Source organism: Miniopterus natalensis, chromosome 10, assembly GCF_054644295.1.
Source record: "Miniopterus natalensis isolate mMinNat1 chromosome 10, mMinNat1.hap1, whole genome shotgun sequence".
Classification (NCBI taxonomy): Eukaryota; Metazoa; Chordata; class Mammalia; order Chiroptera; family Miniopteridae; genus Miniopterus; species Miniopterus natalensis.
In genome coordinates, this window is record NC_142090.1 from 58,086,239 (window position 1) to 58,109,563 (window position 23,325).

The following is a 23,325-nucleotide window of genomic DNA, read 5'->3' on the forward strand; positions in this document are numbered from 1 at the left end:
GTCACTAGAACTTGGAAAGACATTTGTCTGGCATGTCCTTTGTACCCAAGAGAGGTTCGTTCTCCTAGATTTGAAAGGGTTAGACCCTTGAAGCACATGGGAGAGGGCAGGGAGTCAGGAGAGTATTGTTTGTGCTTGTATTTTTTAAATAGGCTTCATTTTTTCAGAATTTTTAGGCTCACAGCACAACTGAGCAGAAGGTACAGAGATTTCCCGTTTGCCCCTTGTCCCCACACATGCACAGCCTTCCCCATTGTCAACATGCCCCACCAAGTGCTTTATTTGTTACAACCGATGAACCTACACTGACACGTCATTATAACCCAGAGTCCATACATTGCATTAGGGTTCACCTGTGCTGTTGTTCATTCAGTAGTTTTGGTCAAATGATTGACGACAGGTATCCATCGTTATAGTATCATACAGAGTAATTTCACCGCCCTAAAAATCCTCTCTGCTCTACCTGCTCATCTCTCTCTCCCTTAGCCCCTAGCAACCACTGATCTTTTTACCATCTCCATAGTTTTGCCTTTTCCAGAATGTCATAGAGTTGCAAGTGAGTTTTGTATTGCTGGTTAAAGGAACTTTGCTTTGTCTGTGCTTATGTGTCCCAGCTCTTTGGTAATGGTAGACTGGAGCAGAGTCCTGGCTCAGCCCCTGCCACTAGCCTGCATCAGGCAACTCAACCTTTCTAATCTCAGTTTACTTTCTTGTAGCATGAAATGATTAGACTGCCTGGTAGCTCAAGCTTCCCCGAAAAGGTTCTCGGTGCTCCCTTCCTGATCTCTTTCCCCCTTTGCAGAGTTTGGATGGAGGGGTGGGTGGGGACACACGGAGAGTGAGAAACATAATCTTTCTTCTTTCTTTTCTGGGAGCTGTAAAGATTCATTTTGATTTATGAGTAGTATACTTTAGACTTTAATAAATGCCTAACTGATTAAACTCTGCCTCTCTAGAGAAAAATGTCTTATGGAAAGAGAAGTGTTCCCTGACTTTTAGGTTGGGAAAGGTGTGATAGTTGGAAGACCTCTCCTGGGAATACACCCTCACAAACCCACATTTGTATGTATATTAGAAAAACCAAATGCTGTCCGAAGTCGGAGTTTAATGAATATAGCAGAATGTTTGTTTCTAAAAGTTGCTCAAAGATTATTCATTTTAACATACGCACATCAGTAGTTGAAGGCTGGTTTGCTGCAGCCAGGGCAGGTCAGGATGCTGCAGTCTCCTGTTTTCAGGACTGGAGATGGCTGTTAGCATCTGAGGAAGCCACTCCGGGTGACAGCTACAGGGCAGTGCAATTCTGTTCGGCGTTAATATGTCACATCAAAGCCTCTCACTGATAACGCTAGAGCTATGTCATATCTCAATCATATATTCTGGGGATATCAAGTGTTTTAAAGCTTCGAATTGCAATTGTGCAATTTCTAAAATGCCCTGTTTGGATCACTGTGCTTTTTTGGAGCTGAGATATCTAAAATGCCCATAGTTTGGAACAAGCTTAGCCTTCTATTCGGGGTAAGCCTTTTCTGCTGTAGAGGAATTCTGCTTTACTTCTTTTCTAAAGACTATAGATGGTTTCAGTACAGCTCTTTTATATCTGAAATGTTTGCTGCTGGCCTGGCATTCCTAATAAATATAAAAAGGTACAGTATTTGGGACACTTGTAAATATAGTTTTCTTCCATTGATGGTCCCTTAGTGTTGGTGCCCATGATGTATTGAAGGCTACTTATGATGGTGTATGTTTTGTGCACTGATCTATTCCCAGTGCCTAGAACAGCGCCTGGCAGACAGTAAGCACATAATAAATATGTGCAGAATGAATAAGAGAAGGAATGAATACTCGTACCTTCTGTCCTGAAGGATTGAGGGGAATTATCTGCTGTATAAACGAGCAACTGGGGTGACCGTCTGAAATGCCGCCAGAGGGATTCATGACTGTGCTCCCTGTTCGCCCTTAGAGAGGACTGGAGCCCTTTCCTTCTTTCTACCGAAGCACCCTTGAGAAAGGCTTCGGGGTCCATGCCTCGGCCAAGTAATAGGATGCCCACAGCTCTGCTTCCGTCCCTACTACTTGTACAAGCTCAGTAAGAAAAATGCATTTGTTCAAACGCAAAAGAATCCTAAGGAATTTCATTGTGCATAGTTGAATATATGGTTGAGAGCAGCGGTTTTCAACCTTTTCATCTCATGGCACACATAAACGAATTACTAAAATTCTGCGACACATCAAAAACTAATTTTTTGCAGACCTGACCAAAAAAAGGCATAGTTTTGATTAATTCACAGTGGATGGCTGCTGTTGTACTGACTGTTGTTATTTATTTATTGACAATCTAAGGGACAAGAGGTCAATACCCTTGACTAAATAGTCAGGTATCACATGTTTTTAAAATTCTTGCAGCACACCGGTGTGCCTCTAATGGCACATTGGCTGAAAATCGCAGATTTAGAGGAGTTAATTATAAAATACATCCAATATTTCCAATGGCGTTTTGGACATAGTCATTTTTATATTGAGTTATATATTGACTTAATATAGTATTATTTACATTGGATGATATTAAACGCATTTGCAAAGGATACACTAATATTTGCGACTTCTTATGATTTTTGTCTCTGTTGCTTAGTCAACCTTCACCTCCCTCCCCCCCCAAAAAAGAAAGAAACAAAAATGTTAGTTTACAAATCCTGGCTTAGCCTTGTTAGTTTCTGTGCATATACTTGGTGTTTTTTTGTTTGTTGGTTGACTTAACTATTTGTTTTCTTGTTACTGAAGTTAAAAACACAGCAGTGTGTTATAACGTACACAAAACCCACATGGATGAAAACAGAATTTGGAGAATAACATAATTCTCCTGCCCCATGCAGTACATACCGCTAAGCAGATGAATAATTTCCAATTTGGGGTCCACCCTCTTGGGGCTCCAGTCTGCTTTCAGAGTGCCTCGGGCCACGTCGGGTGGAGCCCTTTCAAGCTGGGAGACGTGAGGGCCTACAGCATCGTTTTCCACTCGTGTCCCTGTGGAATTTCAATGAATTGCAACGCGAAAGCGTGGCTGGCAGTTTGAGGGAAAACCTTCCCAGCCTTCTGTCCCCCATCCTCATCATGTGGCAGAGCAAGTGATTCCTGCCCTGGCCCCCCGCTGTGCGGGACCATCCTCTGCAGTGGCCCTGCAATGAGAGTAGGTAAAAATCAGCCTGCAGGTTTAAATTACTTGCACTCCTCAGTGTACTATGAGTTGGCGAACGCTTTAAGTCACAACAGTCTAAACTTCTAGTTTAAACATAGTTGGGAAGAGAAAGCCGACATTAAAGCACCCAGCGAGAGAGCAAACTAAACGAAGAGCAGTGTGAAACACGCGCAGGCAAGTACTGGAGTAGTGTGACACATTTACTCACATATCTATTGATATGTTGAATATCTGTTTTATTAAACACACCTCTGTTAATTTGGGGCACTCGTGTAAGCCCGTTTGTGTTTTCAAAACTGACATGGCTAATGATGTTGCTTTCATTCTAATGAACATTACTTATATTTCTGATGGAAATAGTTTTTAAAATACAATGTAAGTGTAATGTATGCATACTGCAGAAAATGCTAGAAATGGCTCTGTTTGAAGTTGTGTGTGGACTTCAGCAGTGAGGATCTGAAAGATGCTGTTGAATTCAAGACATCAGGTCCTGCGTGTTACTCCTAGCGTCAGGCATCTGAGTCTGTCTTGTTTTCATGGAAAAGAAATAGATGAGGGCAGTGGCTGTGCCTCTGGGCTCTCGGGGGACTGTGTCCGTATCTACATTGCAGCACTTTTCATCCTGTGTTTGTAATTCTGCATTTACATTTCTGTGCCTCTGAACTATAACCGGGACTTATTCATATTCCTGTGCCCAGTGCCCAGTGCAACACCTGGCACACAGACAGGTACCCGGGTGACATTTGCTAAAAGAACGAAGAGTTTATGTGAAGCGATAGAAGGTAAATGTAGGAACAATTCATTCTTCTTATTTTTTCTACTTTCATATGGCATGTTTCACCGTCAGTTTTGGTTCTTTTATGCACAGCTAAAATTGACATACTGTATTTTGGAAAAAAATTTCTATTAGCATATTCTGTCAAGCTCTAAATAGAAGCAATTCTAAGAAGTAATATTTATGTATAGTCATTAATTGCTAAGAATAATAATTTACTTGTAAATGTAAGATTGTATTAATTTTATCTGTAATGGAATTCTTTTTCCTCCCCACATCATAGCAAATTATTAAAATTGCTGTGTGGGGAGTACAAAGTTAAGAAGATCAAATTTGTTTTACAAGGACATTTGATGTAATTAATTTTAAGTATATATCTTGCTTTTAAAATACCAGACTTTAGATGATAATAATTTTTTTTTTTTTAAAAACCTTTACAAAAAGAACTATTCTTTCCATTTCTCCTTACTTTGTCAGTTAATCCTCAAACCTAGAATATGCCTTTAAATTTAAATTTCTGCTCTACATCAACTGGCTGAATTATGTTGCATCTTATATAATGCAGTCTACTAGAGAATAATTTAGACGTTAGACATTCTTTGTGTTGTTTTTTTTAAATCCTCACCCGAGGATATTTTTTCCATTGCTTTTCAGAGAGAGTGGAAGGGGGAGAGAGAGAGAAACATCGATGTGAGAGAGACACATCAATTGGTTGTCTCCTGCACATGCCCCAACCAGGGCCAGGGATCGAGCCTGCAACTGAGGTACGTGCCTTTGGCTGGAATCGAACCCGGGACCCTTCAGCCCACAGGCCGATGCTCTAACCGCTGAGCCAAACCAGCCAGGGGTAGACATTGTTTTGAAACAAATAAATACATAATTGTTGGTGAACACTTTTGCCTGTAGATTCAGATCAGTAGATATTTGTGATCAGGCCTGATCTTCAGCTAATGTACATCATTATAGTAGAGCAGCTACTTTCTGTACTGATTGGTCAATGCCTGTGCCTTGCAGGTTATTAAATATTTTGACAATTACTCCTGCTTGAATAATGACTCTGAGACTTCATGAGAATTTTAAACAACTTTGGAATCATCATGGAAAGATTAATGTATTCTCAGGGGAATATTTGAATTGTATATGTAATTCCAAATCTTGGAAACCTGGAAGTTGGAGATCAATAAGTGCTCTATTAGTCATCCTAAACCCTATCTTTCTGTCACACCCCATGTTCAGTTTATCAATACATTTTACTGGCTCTGCCTTTTTAAAAGTTTCAGACTGACCCCTTCTCACTGCACCCTGTTGCCATAGCCCAAGTCATATCAACTCTCTCCTGAACAATGGTAATAATCTTTTATTGGCCTTCCCACTTCCAGTTTTGTCTCTGGTAGTGTGTTCTTCAAACAGAAGCCACAGTGATCCTTAAAAAAGTCCAGATCACATTTAAAGGCCACAAAGGCTCTGCGTAAGCTGGTCTTCTGCCCGTCTCGGTCTCAGCCTCCACTCATCTCTCCTGGGCTCTGTCTGCTCCAGCCACCCTGTGCTCCAGGCTCACTCCAGCCTTGACATTCCCTGCTGGAATGCAGGAGGAAGGTTTCTGTCTGATTCCCTCCTGTGTCTTCAGCCCCAAGAAGTATACCTGGCATGCAGTAGTTGCTCAATAAACAGTAATCAAGTGAATGAATCCTTGTACAGTAGTATTTCCAGTCATCCCTTTGAATCAACTCTGCTTTTAGAGATAGGAAACTGTGTCCTTAAATTTCTTTTTGTTCTTCTTGTCTAATGGTATTCTTCTACGTGAAACATACTGTAAAAAATATATATAAATAATTTTTAGCCTCTCCTTCAGAAAGCTTAGAGTTAAAAGCAGACAACACTGACAAAAGACACCAACAAATATTTAAGCAAATTTAAGCCTACTGAGTGGTAAATTATTAAAAAGAAACGAGATCACTATGAAAAAGAAACCATTTAATTTTACTGGAGAATGTACACACACATCCTGTCGAAACAGAAAGACACCATATTGTTATGTGTAAAGATTTTATATTATCCTTTAATGGAACTCAACCAGATTTCCAATGGGAACTTTGTTTATTTTGTTGGTGTCTGTTTTGTTTGAAACTCGCCTTTCCTTGTCACCCAACCTGAAGTGTTCCTCTCATGTTGGCCACTCCGCATCTCTTTGCTTCACTTTGTTAGAACATTGTCTTCCCCCACCCCAGCTTTATTGAGATATAATTGACATGTAACATTGTATAGGTTTAAGGTGCACAACATAAGAGATTTTATATGTGTATGTATTACAAAATGATGAACCATAATAAATTTAGTTAACAAATCTGCTACTTCACAGTTATAATTTTTTCAGTGTGGTGAGAACTTTTAAAATCTATTCTCTTAGCAACTTTCAAATATACCATGCAGTATCGTTAACCACAGTCACCATGCTGTACATTACATCCCCAGAACTTATCTGATAACTGGAAGTTTGTACCTTTTGACTATTTTCCCCTATCCCACCCTCCTCCATCCCCCCAGGCAACTGCCAGTCTGATCTCTGTTTCTATTATTAGTTTGGGGCTTTTCAAAATTCCACAAGCAAGTGAGATTATAGGGTGTTTGTCTTTCTCTGTCTGAGTGACTTCGCTTAGCATAATGCCCTCCCCATAGAATGCCCTCCGGGGTCCGTCTGTGTTGTTGCAAATGGCAGGCTTTTCTTTTTTTATGGCTGAATAATGTTCTATTGTATATATACACCACATTTTCTTTATCCGTTCATCCATGCATGGACATTTATGTTGTTTTCACATCTTAACTATTGTAAATAATGCTGCAATGAACATAGTGGTACAGAAATCTCTTCAAGATAGTGATTTTGTTTCCTTCAGATATATACCCAGAAGCGAAATTGTTGGATCATATGGTAGTCCTATTTTTAATTTTTTGAGGAACTTTCATCCCATTTTCCATAGTGGCTGCAACAATTTACATTCCCACCAGGAATGTACAAGACCCTCCTCATCACTTATCTCTTGTCTTCTTGATAATAACGGTTTGAACAGGAGTGAGGTGATATCTCACTGTGGTTTTGATTTGAATTTCCCTGATGATTAGTGATGTTGAGCAACTTTTCATGTTCTTGTTGGCTATTTGAATATATTCCTTGGAAAAAAATGTCTGTTCAGCTCCTTTGCTCATTTTAAAAATTGGAATATTGGGGTGGTTTTTGCTATTGAGTTATGTAAATTTTTTATATATTTTGAGCTTATCCTCTTATCAGATATAAGGTTTTCAAATATTTTCTTCCGTTCTTTAGGTTACCTTTTATTGTTTTCTTTTTTTGTTTTTGTTTTGCTGTACAGAGCTTTTAGTTTGCTGTAGTCCCACTTATTTTGCTTTTGTTGCTTGTACTTTGTGTATCATATCCATAAATTCATTGCCAAGGTTCCCTGATTTTTTCTGTGGTTTCAGGTCTGACATTTAAGTCTTTAGGTTGGTTTTGGGGTTTTTTAGTTAATTTTTGTAAGGGGTGTAAGATAGATGTCCAGTTTTATTTTTTAATTATTTTGCATATGAATATCCAGTTTTCCCAGGCCCATTTATTGAAGAGACTGTCTTTTCTCCATTGAGTATTTTGGCTCCTTGTCAAATATTAGTTGACTTTATCTGCTTGAATTTATTTCTGGGCTCTCTGTTCTGTTTATTAGCCTATGTGTCTGTTTTTATGCCAGTACCATACTGTTTTGATTACTATAGCTTTATAAAGTAGTTTGAAACCAAGAAGTATAATACCTCCAGCTTTATTCTTCTTTCTCAAGATTATTTCGACCATTCAAGGCCTTTTCTGGTTCCATATGAGTTTTAGGATTGCTTTTACTATTTCTGTAAAAAAAAAAACAACACAAAAAAAGCCACTGGAATCTTGATAGGGATTGCATTAAATCTATAAATCACTTTGGGTAATATGAACATTTTACCAATATTAATTTCTTCAGTTATGAGCATGGAATATCTTTCCATTTATTTGTGTCTTCAGTTTCTTTTATCATTGTCTTATATTTTTAGTTTGCATATCTTTTACCTCGATGGTTAAATTTATTCTTAGATATTTTATTGTTTTTGCTGTTGGAAATGGGATTGTTTCATTTATTTCCTTCTTGTATAAATTGTCAGTATATGGAACTGCAACTGATTTTTGTAGATTGATTCTGAGTTCTGCAAGTTCACTGAATTTGTTTATCAGTTGTAACTCTTTTGGCGGAATCTTTAAGATTTTCTATATATAAAATCATGGCATCTGCAAACAGACAATTTTACTTTTCATTTTTGGATGCCATTTATTTATTTACATATTTATTTGTTTATTTATTATTTTGCCTAATTTCTCTGGCTCAGACTTCCAGTAAGTACCATGTTATATAAGAGTGTCACCCTTGTCTTGTTCCTGATCTTAGAGGAAAAGCTTTCTATCTTTCACTGTTAAGTGTCATATTAGCTGTGGGCTTATCATATAAGGACTTTATTGTATTGAGGTACTTTCCTTCTATATCCAATTTTTTGAGAGTTATTATCATGAATGGATGTTGAATTTCATCAAATGTTTTTTCTTCATTGATTGAGACAATCGTGATTTTTATCTTTTTATTAATATGATATATATTTTAGACTTGCATGTGTTGAACCATTCTTACAAGCCAGGATACGTACTATTAAAGAGACATTTTTTCATTGCTTGTGGGAAAATGAAAAGTAACCTTTCAGCATCTATTTAAATGTAAAATGTACATACAGTTTGCCAAGCAGTTCTACTAGATTGGAGAGTCTGACCAACAGAAATGAAAACATCATATCCAACGGAAATGAAAGCATCAGTGTATAGAGATAGAGGTGCAAGGATGTTTAATAAAGCACTGTTTTTAAGGTGAAAGGAACAGGAAGCCACCTAAATTTTCATCAGCTTGAGAATGTCAAATAACTTATGGTACTTCTAGCCTATGGGATATTAATAGAGTTTTAAAACAATTGTTACATCTATTTTCTTGATTTGAAGGATGATCCAGTATATATTATTAAATGCCTAAAAATTTTTTGGCAATGTTTATTGTACAATTCATCTAAAAAAATAAAATAGTGTATATAGTATATGGGTTTGTGTTTATTCACATAAGAAATATGTGGAAAGAGACATACAGAGCCATTAATAATTGCTATATCACCAGGAGTGAGCAATGGGAGCAGGAGAGATTATCAATATCTATTCCATGCCACTTTGTTGTTTAACTTGATAAAGCAAACGTTATGTTTTAATTGAAAAAATAGAATAAAAGTTGTTTAATGATAAATATCCATTATAGGACATTGATGGTTGGCTTTGAGCAAGTGTAAATGTCATAGAGTGTAAGAAAGGAGACCCAACGTGACTGTATTTGGTCAGAGATGTCTTCTTAGAGAAAACCGAAGGTCTCACTTGACCGATGCACCAATATTCTCCTGTAAAGCTTCTTACAGTTTGGAGGTTTGGAATTTGCATTTCTTTTTTCAGCCCAATAAAAAGTTTGATATTCTAAGAAGTAATCACTCCGAAAACCAGATTATGAAACAAGTCACTCTAGACAAAAGAAAACAGTACTTTGTTGTTTAAAATGTTAAGCTCTCCTCGTTTCAAAGGTGAAGACCTACTGTGGCTAGCATAGTGTGGCTAAATCCAACACTGTCTTTTTAAAAGCTGATTTTTTAAACATACTTTTCAAACAATATAGACATTTGAAACAAAGATTGTTTATCATTTTTCTTTCTGTTTCAGATCGCTTTACTGTGTACAGCTCTAAACACCTTAGACAAGCATGGAATAAGTAAGTCTTTATACAGATTGTGCTCATTCTCTCACTCTCTTTTAATTTTTAAAACTCTCCTGATAAGTTTTCATGACATTTTTTTCATCTGTTCGTCCAGTTATTCATTCATCCATTCATTTAACTATCAAGCAGTTGCTAAGCCCTAACTGTGCCAGCCACCATGTTCAGCCTGAACCAACACTGTTGTACATGCGAGTTTGTGTTCCTAGGGCAATGTGGTGTTGCTTCAGAGCTGTAAAGCCTACAACTCATTTGGTCAATCTTCTTGTAACTAGATTTCAAGAAACATTTAGCATCAGCAAAATAACTTTTATTAAGTACAATATAATGACTGACTTTATAATCTAAATAAAGTTGGTGACAACTTTTGAGCTAGATAAAATTGATCTTTCAAATTTTTTCAGTTCTCTTATTTTTCCCCTAAGCTTTATTGGGAAACTAAGTACATACATCACTCCATTTATTTAATTTCTGTTCTGTCACCTGACCTTGTTAAAATAGTTTTATTTATTGGTTTCGAAATTTGATGAAATCTGTAGACCTGGGTTTCTCGAGTTATTCAGAGGTCTTTTATTGCAAGCCTGCCTGTTAGTAAATCATTGAAAGTTGAAAGGCAGAGTAACTGAGTCACTTGTTTTATTGTGGGTATCACATTTCAAGCAGTATGCTATGGAAACCGTAACTAGAACCGCTTTGATAAAATATACTATAATTTATCAGAACAAAATTTTGTCTCGAGGGAATTTAGTGTTATTGTCTCACTTTTTACTGTTACTACATTTTAATTATAGATGCAATAAGTTATGAAAGTAAAAAGTAAGACAAAACCTTTCTAAATAAAAATGTCTTTAATCAATACTGCCAGTGGATGCAGCGGACAGCTCATTGTGAGGAACTCATGGAATGAATGCATTAAATTCTACAGTGCCTTATTTGAAAGATTTGACAGTTTATTTTGATTAAATTCATACTTATAAGAACACTCGAGTATAATTATTTTTGTCAAACACCACGCCTTACATTTGCTATTTGAAGAGTCAGTTCTTAGCATCTAGAGTCTCCCTAATATTTGAGGAGGCACGCCCTCTGCTGGGAGCATTCTGTGTGTGTTCCTCACCCTTTGACTCCCCCCTCTCCCGACCCCACCACCACTTTACTGATCAGTGGTCTAGCTTATTTTAATTAAGTGCTTTCATATACCAGGTAATATATACATATACAGTTCCTACCTTAATGAAATGATCAAACACATTCCTCTCTCATAATTGCTCAAAAAGTTTTGTTCAACCAACTAACCACTTTATGGAACACTTCTTGATAAGGCAGTTGAATCTCTAACCCTATCTTTGAAGTAACAGGAAAATCCTGCACATCTACATATAATAGCATCTGTGGAGAATAATCTCTGATTTAGAGAACTCCTTTTCCTTCCTTAAGCCAGAAAGAACTAGAATGGCCTCCAAATTGCCCAGGAAAATATATAACAATTCTTATCCACTTAGAATGGTTTACAAAAGACCTGGGGTATGTGTCTGTGGATGATGCTATGATATTTGTCCCGCTGTCCTCTGGTGGATATGACCCTTCACCATACACACTTGGCCTACTCCAGTCATTCATTGTTGTGACTTGTAGACTTATATTCAGCACCTGCCATCATGGGCACACTAACATATATGCCCCAACAAATGGCCTTTCTTGTTCAGTCATTCCATAGTGACTAGTGGGATACCTCTCAGAGAAGATGCTTTTGTCCATTTGCATTGCTCTATCCCAGGCAATGTCTTCAAAAAGAAAAAGGAAATTGAAGTAGTGTTCAAGCTTTGTGTTGTTTCACTTCAGTCTGGCCACCTATGACCTGATGCTTTCCTTTCTCTGAGAGATATTATTTCTATCACAGCAAAAGTAGTTAATTTCATTGGCAAAAATCAGGATGTGCATCCTGTGGTAGTGCTGCTTTAGAAGTTTTAAAAACTATGTGTGTTGTGCTCAATCTTAAAATTTTTCTTAAAGGCTACCAGATATCAGTAAATATGCTTTTACTTTTGAGGGCAAATAAGAATTTTTAGGAATATTATTTTTCACAAAATAAGAACATAGTGTCTTTTTAAGAAATTACTGTAGAGATATTTATGGCTTGCGTTTTCCATGAATATGGGATTTATATTTTTTTTCTACCAAAAACAAGGTCTAAAATACTGAAGGCAGCATTACATTTTCATGTCAAGTTTTTTTAATCAGTTGACAGAATTGTAGTTAATGATTTTCTTTTAATCTTTACCATCACATATGCTTTTTAAAAAAATTAGAATTAATTCAAAGTTATTTAATAAACTGAGTCCCAACCTTAGATTGCTTTGAAAATATTTTAGGTAAAATATTAAAAGCTGAGCTTGAGGTAAAATATTTGAAATTATAAATATGACTTGTTTAGAACCATGCTAATTTTAAGTCCCTGAAAGTGTTGCCTTAAGGATTTATTTCAGAAAACACTAAGTAATAAAATCATCACTAAAAATATTATAAAAATATTACTTTCTGATATCCCAGTGTTACATACTGAATCCTTAGAGCCAAGCTGTAGCCTGTAGCCAATTTTAACCCCATGCAATTTACAAAGAACTGAGGATTCAGAGACATTAATTTTATTACTGATTCTTCCTCCACATGGATGTGTGACCCTGCAACCATCATTGACATTTCAACGTTTCTCACTTCAGAGTGAGGTCTAGATTTGGAAAAACTGCATTTAAACCCTATTAGTCAAGTGCTGACTTTCTCCATCGCTGCTAACTAATTTGCTTGTCTACAGCGCAATTATGAAACTGAAGCAATTGGTAAATTCTCTTCTACAGCAGTACCAGGATCAAAACAGAGTGAACTCATTTGCAAGAACTAGTTTTAATTCAGTTTAGATGGGTTAATAAAGGATGCGTAGGTTAACATAAAGAAGTAAGTCACAGTTCAAAATTAAGTAACAATGCCTTTAAAAATACATATTAACTCAGCTCTTAAAGCCAGTGGATATGTTAACCTGCCTAAGCGAGTAAGAATTTCTTGAGAGACGAATCCTCAAGTCTCTTTGAAGGGCTCTAACATGTGACCCAGATTATTTGGGGGCCAAGTCTGCCCTAGGTAACACCCATGCAGCTCCCTGCTGACTTCATTTACACCAGTAACCATGGGCATAGTTTTATCCTTTGAAGGATTTTCTTAGTATTCTGGGCAAACAAAGCACGGATGGGAGAAACGTATCAAAAGACCTAGCAGCTATCTAAACTCAAAAGGATAATATGAAGAAGAAATCTTAATTACAGGGTTGGGAATAATAAATATATATTAATAAGAAAAGAAAGTTGTTTTATTCCCTTAACTGGAAGTGCATGATCTGGGTGGGCTCTTCCTGCTCAAAGGGGATTTGGGACTGAAGGGACACAAATCTTATTTTATAAATGCATGTACTGTTTTCTGACTGCCTTCAAAACATTCCATTTTATTTCACTGGAGTTATAAAGACTCTCCCTATTTTTCTTTCAAATCTCTCTATTTATAGTTGTCTGACATTGGCATGTATGTGCAATCAACCAAGAATTTCAGCCACTTAACAGATCTTTTATTATTTTGGCTGTAGAAGAAGCCTTAGTATATGTTCTCCAGCAAAGCTAAGGGTAGGATTCCAGGAACACATTTGCTTGTTTTGGAACTTTTTAACAGCTGAACAATTTTCGGAGGTTTGAAAGTAGCAAAAAGAGAACTGAGGGTAAACCACCAGAGTCACAGAAGACAAGACTTGAAAACGTAGCTCATGGCTAACGGAGCAGAGCCCGTCCGCAGACTTGCACAGGCGGAGGTGGGCCCGCCTCGTCCCGCTCGCTCCTCCCGCTCGCTCCTCCCGCGCTCGAGGTCTTCTTATAACCCTTCCTGTAGTAAGTCCAGCTGGACTTCTCCTAAGAATTAAAACAGTTGATACTTTAAAATGTGTAATAAACACAGAGACATTGCAATGAAGCTACCTTTACAAAGATGGAAAAATAGAGAAGAAAACATTTACCTGTGTGTATTTAATGTATCAGCACAGTCACAAGCCCTAACATTGTGTTACTGAACTTTTATTAGTATATTTTATCTCATTTGATGATTCACTTCCAATACGTATTTTAAAGATGACTTGCTGGATAGTTGTGTCACATGTAAGTAAAAATGTGTTTAAAATAATATTTGGAGGAAATAACATTTCATTCTGTATATTTATGTTGGTGGTTCTCTGCTGCATTTTTCTTTTTGTCACATTTGGTTGCTTATCAATTAAGATTTAAATCAGTGCCTTCTCAAGAAACTGAAACGCCCCGTTTTCTATTGTACCTTATTCTAAGTTGATCTAAAATTTTCTAAAATAATAACATATTGCAAAGTAAGATAGAGCTTTCAGTTTCTTTACCAGTTGTTTAGAAATGGAAGGTAACAACAGTTATTAACACTAGGAGGAGCAGTTGAGTTGAGCCAAATCTTTCAATTATCTTTTTCCTCTCACATTTTTTCATTGTTGATCATTTTTGTTATAATTCTATTTACTTCAAAGTAAAAGTTTTAATTTATTTAGTGCCTGGAGATTTTTTTCTTACATTATTTTCAAAGAAACTGTTCTTTACATCATCAATGCACTTTTTTCAGGATGGGTTTATTGGGGTCACAAGCTCGAAAGCAGACACTAACCAGACATTTTGGGATTCCATTCCCTTAACTCAAAGGATGAGCTGGAGATGCAAATTTCAACTGCCCAGCTCTGTGGATCTGAGTCCAGCATTAGGAGGCTACGTGGGGTTTAAGTTCTTCACCACACCCTTCAAAATACTGTTTCAACACTTGGACAATAAAATCAAAGCAGGTCTCTGGTCCTGACCTTGGATACCCACACATGGCAATGTTTGGAGACCTCCTACTGTCACCTGCCTACTTGAAAGTCACAGTTCAGAGCAGTTTCTGGGGATGTTCATTTTCACAAGAATGAGTCATTAGTTCAGATACTAAAAGCATTATGTAGGTGAGATGTTTATAGGTCCATTAAACCCCATGTCACCTAATGGAGAGCGATTCTTCTAACAGAGTGCATTCTCGAAAGGGAAATAGAGGAAGTTCTAAAATAGGAGCTGCTCTCCAGGCTCTGGTGGCAGGCCTAGAGAGCCTCAAAGTAGAAGGCATAAAAGTCTATCCAAAGACGTGGGTTGGGGGCAGGTGCCAGGAGCACAGAGAGAAAGCTGTCCAAGAGAAAGCTGGCAGGTTTGCCAAAGGCCTTGTCCTGATCACTGATAGTAGCAAAGCATAAATGTGATGACATATAAAATGTTTCTAATCAGAGGTTTAACTTAATACACTCATTGCTCCATAGTCATAGCTGTAATGGGGACAGTGTGCTAGTTAACATTGGGGCAGCCTTTTGCAGGATAGAATTTGCTTTCATATATGTTGTCACCTCCTCCTGTGCTTATAACACTCTTAGGAGATAGACAAGGAAGATACATTGACTTTTTATAGCTTGAAATAAAAACCTTGCTCAGTGAGAGTAAATGATCAATGCTATTGAAAACTGTAACTTGGAATCTATGTCCCAGTGTGAAGCTTATGAAAGAAATATTACCAATTTTAAAACCCTGATATTTGAGTGGGCTCATCAATATCTGATTTTATTTTGTTTTCACTACAACTTTGAGTAGAGAGAGCTCTCCTGGGAACTAAAGTCATTCATTCCCAGTCTAGTTTTTAGGTGTTTGGGGAGCTGCGATGGGGTAGAAGCTTGACTTCCTCTGTCCTGGGGAAATAGTGCTTGCAGCAGGCTGACCACCCACGTCCGCTCACGCCTCTCCCGTGCCACTGTTGGGGAGTACGCCGTTTGGAAAAAGGTGGGTTTGTGACAATCTCGGTGCTGGAGATGACAGGCCTACCGGCCACCCACTCAGTCCCTAGCGGTGAGATTTGCTGCCCATTCCACACAACTCCCATTGTCCCCAGGAGATTATCCTCTGTCATTTTGTGTCATTGCCAGGTTTCTTGTCCATGCCTTTCTTTCTGAAGCCAAGAATTCAGTGTCATTAATAACCCCTGGTGATGGCCAGGGCAGGCCCCATGCTGTTTGTTATCTGTCGGGCGTGAGTTTTTTGTTCCCCTTCTGATAGACAGAAAATATCCATCTTCTCACCCACTAATTGGCAGTGTGTGCCAGGCCTGGGAGTTGGCAACAGACATTGTTTTTCATCCTTTCAGATTATGTGTTGGATTCCTCATCCAAAAGTACACTCTTATGGTACAGCTAATACCTTCCTTCTGCCATCCAGCTCATTAAGGAGCAAAACCCAACCATGCTTCTGAAGCGGCAGAGGGCTCCCAGGCGCAGCTGCGCTCCACGGTTCCCTGAGAGGGGGCCGATAGAATTAGGCTTTCTCGAACTGTTCCCCAAAGTAGATTCTAGAAGTGTGAACTGAAGAAATTCTTCTGCTTCTCCAAAATGTAAAATGGTGTATTTGTATTCTGTGACTGCCATGACTAATTACCCCAAGTTTATTGGCGTAAAACACCACAGAGGTGTTTTTTCACAGTTCTGCTGGGCAGAGCCTGGATGGGCTCAGCTGGTTTCTCTGATCTGGGTGTCACAAGGCCAGGGTTAAGGTGTTGGAAGGGCTAGGCTCTGTCTGGAGGCTCTGGGGGAGAATCTATTTGCAGGCTTATTCAGGCTGGTGACAGACTTAAGTTTCTTGTTGTCATCAGGCTGAGGCCCTGTGTCCTTGCCGGGTGTCACCCAGCTCCCAAAGGCCACCCGTGTTCCTCACCATTCTGCCTCCTCCTTCAAACCAGCAGCAGTGCAGTGAGGCCTTCTCATGCTTCAGATCCCTCTCTTCCACTTCGGTGGGGAACCCTCCCTATCCCCACTTCTTGTGATATCATCAGAAGAAGAATTTTCCAAGATTCGCATGGGAGAACCAGTGGCATTTATTTGCATGGAGTTAAATTCCTGAGTTTCCAAGTTCCCATTTCCCTTTGTTCCACCAAGGAAGAAGTCCAGCTATGCCTTTAGCAAGGCTAGGATTAAAGCTGTTGCCCAGAGTTTCTGTTCCATGTCTGCACAGTTCAGTCCAGCATCAGGAGAGCTTAGTTTGTGTTCCCTGCTGCAGTCTGTCAGTCTATTGCATGTGGGCTCCACACGGCCACATAGCTATGGTCAGAACATGGGCAGGAGCAAAGCCAGAGGAACGAAAGAGCCACAAGCCAAGAGCCAAGAGAGTGAACTCCTTTGTCTGGGGGATTATGTATCCCCAAATTTTCATGTGCTTGCATTGGCCCCACCCCCTCTGGCCAGTGATTTCTGTTCCAGGTTAGACTGACAGGACCTTCCCTATGTCACCTGGACTTTATTGTGCATGTGTCCATCTCCCCTCTGTTGGACCCCTTTCCCCAGTGATTTGTATGGAATGGACCAGTCGTTCCCAGGAGGGTGAAATTGCAGCTTCGTGTTGAAGCTGTCCAGATGGCCATGCTTATAATGTCTGGCCTCCCTTTTGCTCTCTTCCTATTATTAATAAGTAGCTAATCACAATGGCATCAGTTCCACCCTCTCTTCTGCCTCCAGCGAGAGTTTTTTGCTCTAAGGCCCACCAATATAGCTCAGGTTAATCTCCCGATTTTAAGGTCTTTAAGCAAAATTACATCTAGAAGGTCTCTGCCATAAAAGCTAACATTCACAGGCTTCAGGGTTTGCCAAGTGGACATCTTTGGGACCATTCTGCTTTCCAGAAGTTGCTACTGGGGTTTCCTACTTAAGGATGAGTCACAGGGTGAGGCAGAGCAGGGAGACAAACCCAGCCCTCCCCAGCAGTCACAGTCTGCTTTGCTTGATCTCTGGTTCATCAGGGGACAAGGACAGGCCCCTTACTGATGGTTCCACATTGCCTGGTTCACATTAGGTATCCTCAAAATTATATGTAAGGAAGAAATTATTTTCCACCCCTAGCATAGAGAAAAAAGAGACTATTCTCAGGAAAGCTCATAGTCACTGAGAGAACTAAAAGTTTAGCCTGACATTTCTGCCCTCGCCAGATCAGTGCTGTCCTGTAGAGTCCTCTCCCTTGATGAAAGTCTCTGCACTGCCCAAGCAGCAGCCATTGGCCTCCTGTGACTACTGAGCACTTGAAATGTGGCTAGTCTGTCTTGGGGACTGAATTTTGAAATTTTATTTAAATTGAATTAAATGTAAGTAGCCACATGCTTAGCTACCACACTGGGTGGCACAGCTATAGATCAACATGTAAACTATTCCTTTATTTTCAGTGCCCACCAGTGTCAGATGAGTGTGAGTGCCCGATGCTTTGGAAATTCTATGCTCAAGAGTCCTTGCATTTTGCACGCAAGTATCCAGAGATCTTGCTTTATATTTTTGCTTCTCACTGCTGTCATGTATTTGTAAACACTGTGAGAAGATAATAGCTCTGGAGGACCAAGTAAGTGTAATAAATCTGCAGAGGGAATAGTGGAAGTATCAAAGAACATCAAGCAGACATTCCTTCCCTCCGGAAGCCATGCTGTTCCCTCCCCAGGGGCACTGCCTGTTGCAAGCTCTCTTCTCCTGTTCTCTCTCTTTTCTGTTGGGAACTGCTAGGGGTTAGGCACACAACTCTTTCCCCTTTTTGAACCCCCTTAAGAAGTCACCTCTCTGCTGTTGTTCCCGGTCCCCTTGATCTCCCCTAACTCTATTCAAAAATCATACAGGCTCAGCTGCCCCTTCACCACAGATAAGGTACTATTGAGAGGGACTCCACTTTCTAAATGAGCCTCCCTTGGGCCTCTGTGGGTACATATGCTAATTCCTCAGCTTCAGAACATTGAAAATTGCCACATTTTCAAAATGAAGTGTGAACAGAAATGCAGAAGTTTTTACTGCTCTTTATTTATAGGAAACACCAGATATGAGATCCCTTTCCTCAATATTTGTTTATATTATTTTCTTTTGATTAAGAAAATATTTATGAGTTTAGTGGATTGTCGGCCTCAAAATGAAGATGAATGTAAGAAGTCACTAGACAAAGAGATGATTTCGACAATGTCATCTTTTGTATCCACTGTCGCTCACTTCACACTTGACCTTGGTGGTTGTTTTTTGTTGTTGTCCCACTTATTTTTTTAATTAAATTTATTGGGGTGGCATTGGTTACTATGATCATATAGATTTCAAGTGTGGATTTCTATGTAACAATATCTGTATATTGCACTGTGTGCCCGCCACCCAAAGTCAGGTCATGTTCTGTCACCGTACATTAGATCCTCTTCATGCCCCGCCCTCCCTCCCCATTCAAAATTAGGATTGGACAAGGAACCCAATCATTTATAGGGACAAGGGGTCTCCCTCATCATTTGGGGAGACTTTCTATAAAACTGGGGCTCAAGTTCCACTCATTGTGAAGATACAGTTAATAGATTTACTCATGTTGATGTGTGCATCTGACATCTGCTGTGTAGACAGTGGTCCTACTGACCTTGTAAGAATACACAGTCAGTAAATATTGTTGATATGAATCAAGAAAGAGTAGAAAAGAGGAAGGCTGCAAAGCTCATTATTGGCACAAAAGGCAAGAAAATGCCTGAAAACAACATAATCTTTGGTATCATAGGGATCAAGTTCCCATCGTAGATTCATTACTGCGTCATATAATACTCAGGAAGTTCACTAACCAATCTGATCCTGTTTTTCAATCTTCAAAACCCTTGGCAGGATTTTGCAAGGATTGAGTAGGGTATTATGTAAATGATAGGGTACCTTAGGCAAACGTTATCTTTCCTCTCTTCTATTTTTTATCACACCCTGCCTCCCCTGCCAGTCAGAGCGTTCCGTTCAATTCCAAATAAGCAGTTGTCCTTGAACATGAATACCACTGCTGTACAGGTTCCCCAGACTTCTTCTGGAATATTCCTTCTACCTTTCCAGGAGCAGGTACTATACAGCTCTGTCACCAGATCATTTTTAAAATACTTCTTGTGTAGAAACAAGATTCCCCCCTCTCTAACAGTTCTTTCCTAAGAGTGATATATTAACAAATAGCATTGTACATAATTAATGTAAAACTTTGATTCATCCTAAGTCTTGAGACACATTTATTAGATAGTTTTTCTAGTTGGAATGAAGGAAATCCATAGACAAACACTGCTACCAGATTCAAAACACCTGGTAGACCTTTTCACGATGCTGTCTATATGTGAGCTAAGTCTAAACTAGGTGTGTAGCCCCTGGGTGTCCACTTGACCTAAGGGTTTTAATGGTGAGAATGAAAGTATTCTTATTGTTTACAGCTTTTAAATAGGGAGGGTAGGTACCTTATCTCTAGAAGTACAGTGAATAAAGGCCAGGAGCATGGCCTTGGTTTGGTCTGAGTGTCATCACTGGGGAGCAAATGGGTAGGGAACTCCGAAGGTCACTGGCCACCTTCTTTCAGACACTGAGCTCAGTCCATACCTTAAGGCACAAATCCCATGTTACCTCGTTATATCCATCATGGGAGTGACTTTCATTTTGTCTTTAACAACAACAAAGGTACATTAAAATGCCTTAAACACATGTCTACGACCCCCAAATTAATTGTTTTGTCTTATCTAAAAGCACTTTTAGATGATTCTGACATTTTTAGGATCTTAGAAAATCTAGTGGTGATTTACAGTTAAAATCTCCAGTGAGTGTATATGTGTGTGGATGTTATTACTGAGACTATAAATGAGATATACATGAATAGAAATATTAACTCAAAGGCATCAGTATTCTGGCCCTCATTGCATTGTTATACAGCCTACCTTTGCATATCTGCATGTGAATGCTCTGCTAGTCCTCAGCTGTATTTAATCCCTCAAGACTCAATATACAAACATAATGCCAAATAGAGAACTTCCCTTAAATTATTCAGATCTCCCCATAAGTGATTTCCTATTCTTCCTGCAATGGAAAACATTTGATCATAAGTTCAATTAAATCAGCCATCATCTTTGTGATGTTTGTCCAGCGAAATCCTTTAGTGACTAAACCAATAAACATACCAGCTGTGTGTGTGTGTGTGTGTGTGTGTGTGTGTGTGCGTGTTTATGGTACAACTGTTGTGGAAGAATTGATTTGAAGTCAAGATGAAGAGTAGTTCTCATTTCTGAGGCCAGATTTTGCCCATTTCACTGCAGCCAAGGTTTAAAAGATTAAACTCTTAGCAGGGATAAAATCATGTATATTGCATTCGTTTAAGTGCATTAGCTTTTATTTCCCACCTCAGAGCTTAGTTTTCATATATTGAGCTTTCAGTCGAAACTGATACACTTTGGAGATGAGAGTGAAAGCTGCCCAACCGCATCCACCATTCTTCCTCCTATTTCTTCACCTCCCTCCTCTCACTACTTAAAACCAAAGAAGAATGACTGTTGACACACAGTGCTGAGTTTCTTGGGGAAAATGCCCTCATAGGACTACAGTACCATTTATGGTTTCTCAGGTGTGTGTCAGCTCAAGCAGTAAAATTTATTAGAGGCTTATAAATGTTGATTGTTTCTAGTCCTGATCCTAAAGCATTTCAGACAACAGATAGAACCAGCCCCCTCCCCTGTTTTCTCTCACGCCTTTCCTACTGACCCTACTGATGGGGATGTAACTGAACCCTTACGTATACATATCTTTACGTGTCCTGTAGAGGGCAGCATGTTCTGGGGAAAAAAAGGTTAGAGGACAGCTACTTATCGCCATAAAATATGAGATAAGCAACTGATTTTTTTTTCCCCCTTTAGCAAAATAGGTCAGATATCTCCAGTAGGAAAGCCTGAGCTGCCTCACATTTTGATTGTCTGCCCCTCTCTGCCACTTTAGGTATCTGCTTAGATGGTGAATGTTTTTATGATTTGGGAGCACTTATCTCGGCTACTTAATTAAGGATTACACGAGGTTCCGTGCCTTGGCCACCAAATGGACCTACGGACGTCATTTTATCTATTAGATGACTACAAATGGGATTTTCCATTTGTCTGTTGTTTCTTGTCACCCAGGACTGAAGTTTATTATTTGAATCAGGTTATACCCACAGTTATAATTTTATGTGGTGGTCAAATGAGACTTTCCTCTCCTATCTTAGAATTCAGCTACCTCACATCTCTTACTTTTTAGTTGTGATCCCTGAAAGAATTCTGATGTCTGTTATTTTTCCCATGGGAGTGAAACACATTTCCACGGGGACATTTTCTATCCATCTTGATTTTGTTCCTGACCCCGCACTCTTCTCTCTGGTTACATTCACAGTCTCTCAATCCAATCTCTCCTCTACATCTAAAGAACCAAATCCTCCCAGTGTATAAACTACACAGTTCTTTTTTAAAACGTTAGAAACTTTGAGAAGCTGTAGCAGATTGTTTAAGGACAATAGAGCAGCACTGTCTGTGGATCCTGATGCGCTGATGGACAGGTTCTGTATCCGCACGTCCAGTGCGGTAGCTCCTCGCCACATGGGGCTCTCGAGTAACTTAAAATGCGCTTAGTGCAATTGAGGAACTGAATTTTTGATCATATTTAATTTTAGTTAGCTTAAATTCATATAGTTACATGTCACTCGTGGCTACCAAATTGGATAGTGCAGAATAGAGCATTACTTCTGATCACTTTGTAACAAATGTTTTACAAAATATATTGTGAGCTGGATTAGACTTTGCAGCTTAAAACCTACTGCCCAGGCTTTCATTCTCTTGCTTATTTTTTTCTCAGATAGCTGTAGGCTTAAATCCAAATCTTCTGACTCAGCTCCAGGATTTTCCCTCTCTCAGAACATCTGAGACATTTTCAATTTTCAAATTCTTCGATTTTGTTGAATATTGAACGCATCTCTCTCGGGTATCCAGAGTGGAGTTTCAAAGCGTGGCATTTCAGCAGCTTTCATTCTGTGGGCACAGGCCGTTTCACCATCGAAGCTCAGTCATCTCTCGACATCTAGTTTTTTTCTAAATATAGAAACAAATTTAGGAAATGTGCTAAAACCTGTCAAGCTGCATACAAGCTTGACACAAGTTAGCACATTTTCCTAAATTGTAAGTAGGTAGGTAGGTAGGTAGGTAGGTAGATAGATAGATAGATAGATAGATAGATGAAATAACTATTTACATGGACTACAAGTAAAGCCTATTTTGTTCCATCCATTTTGAAGCAACCTCAATATTCTTTTGAAAATGTTTTTGTAAGTTCCCATGTAATCATTTTTTCAAAATGCTTCCATATCTTTACCCATGGTCTGCAAATGAATGTCTTCAGTTTTCTACATTATGCTGATGTTGTTGGTTTTAAGACATAAGAGACTTTTGTGTAGTGGTTTGTATCATGCCACTAGCTTCTGCCTCATGTTACGGACATGCCGGAAAACATTCTTACCTACATGTTCCTGTTCCTAGCAATTATAAGTACTTGGACCCCAACTGATAATAAATGTGCAGCTTTTTAATGCTATTCA

The 23,325-nt window shown here is 38.9% G+C and overlaps 1 protein-coding gene across 1 annotated transcript in view; it reads left to right on the forward strand.

The window, feature by feature from the left end:
* Nucleotides 1-23,325, forward strand: part of CDK14 (cyclin dependent kinase 14) — a 496,763-nt gene that overhangs the window by 372,802 nt on the left and 100,636 nt on the right. Inside the window, exon 12 of the mRNA XM_087821147.1 lies at nt 9,781-9,829. Coding sequence (XP_087677273.1) covers nt 9,781-9,829 — 49 coding nt within the window. The remainder of the gene's footprint in view (nt 1-9,780; nt 9,830-23,325) is intronic.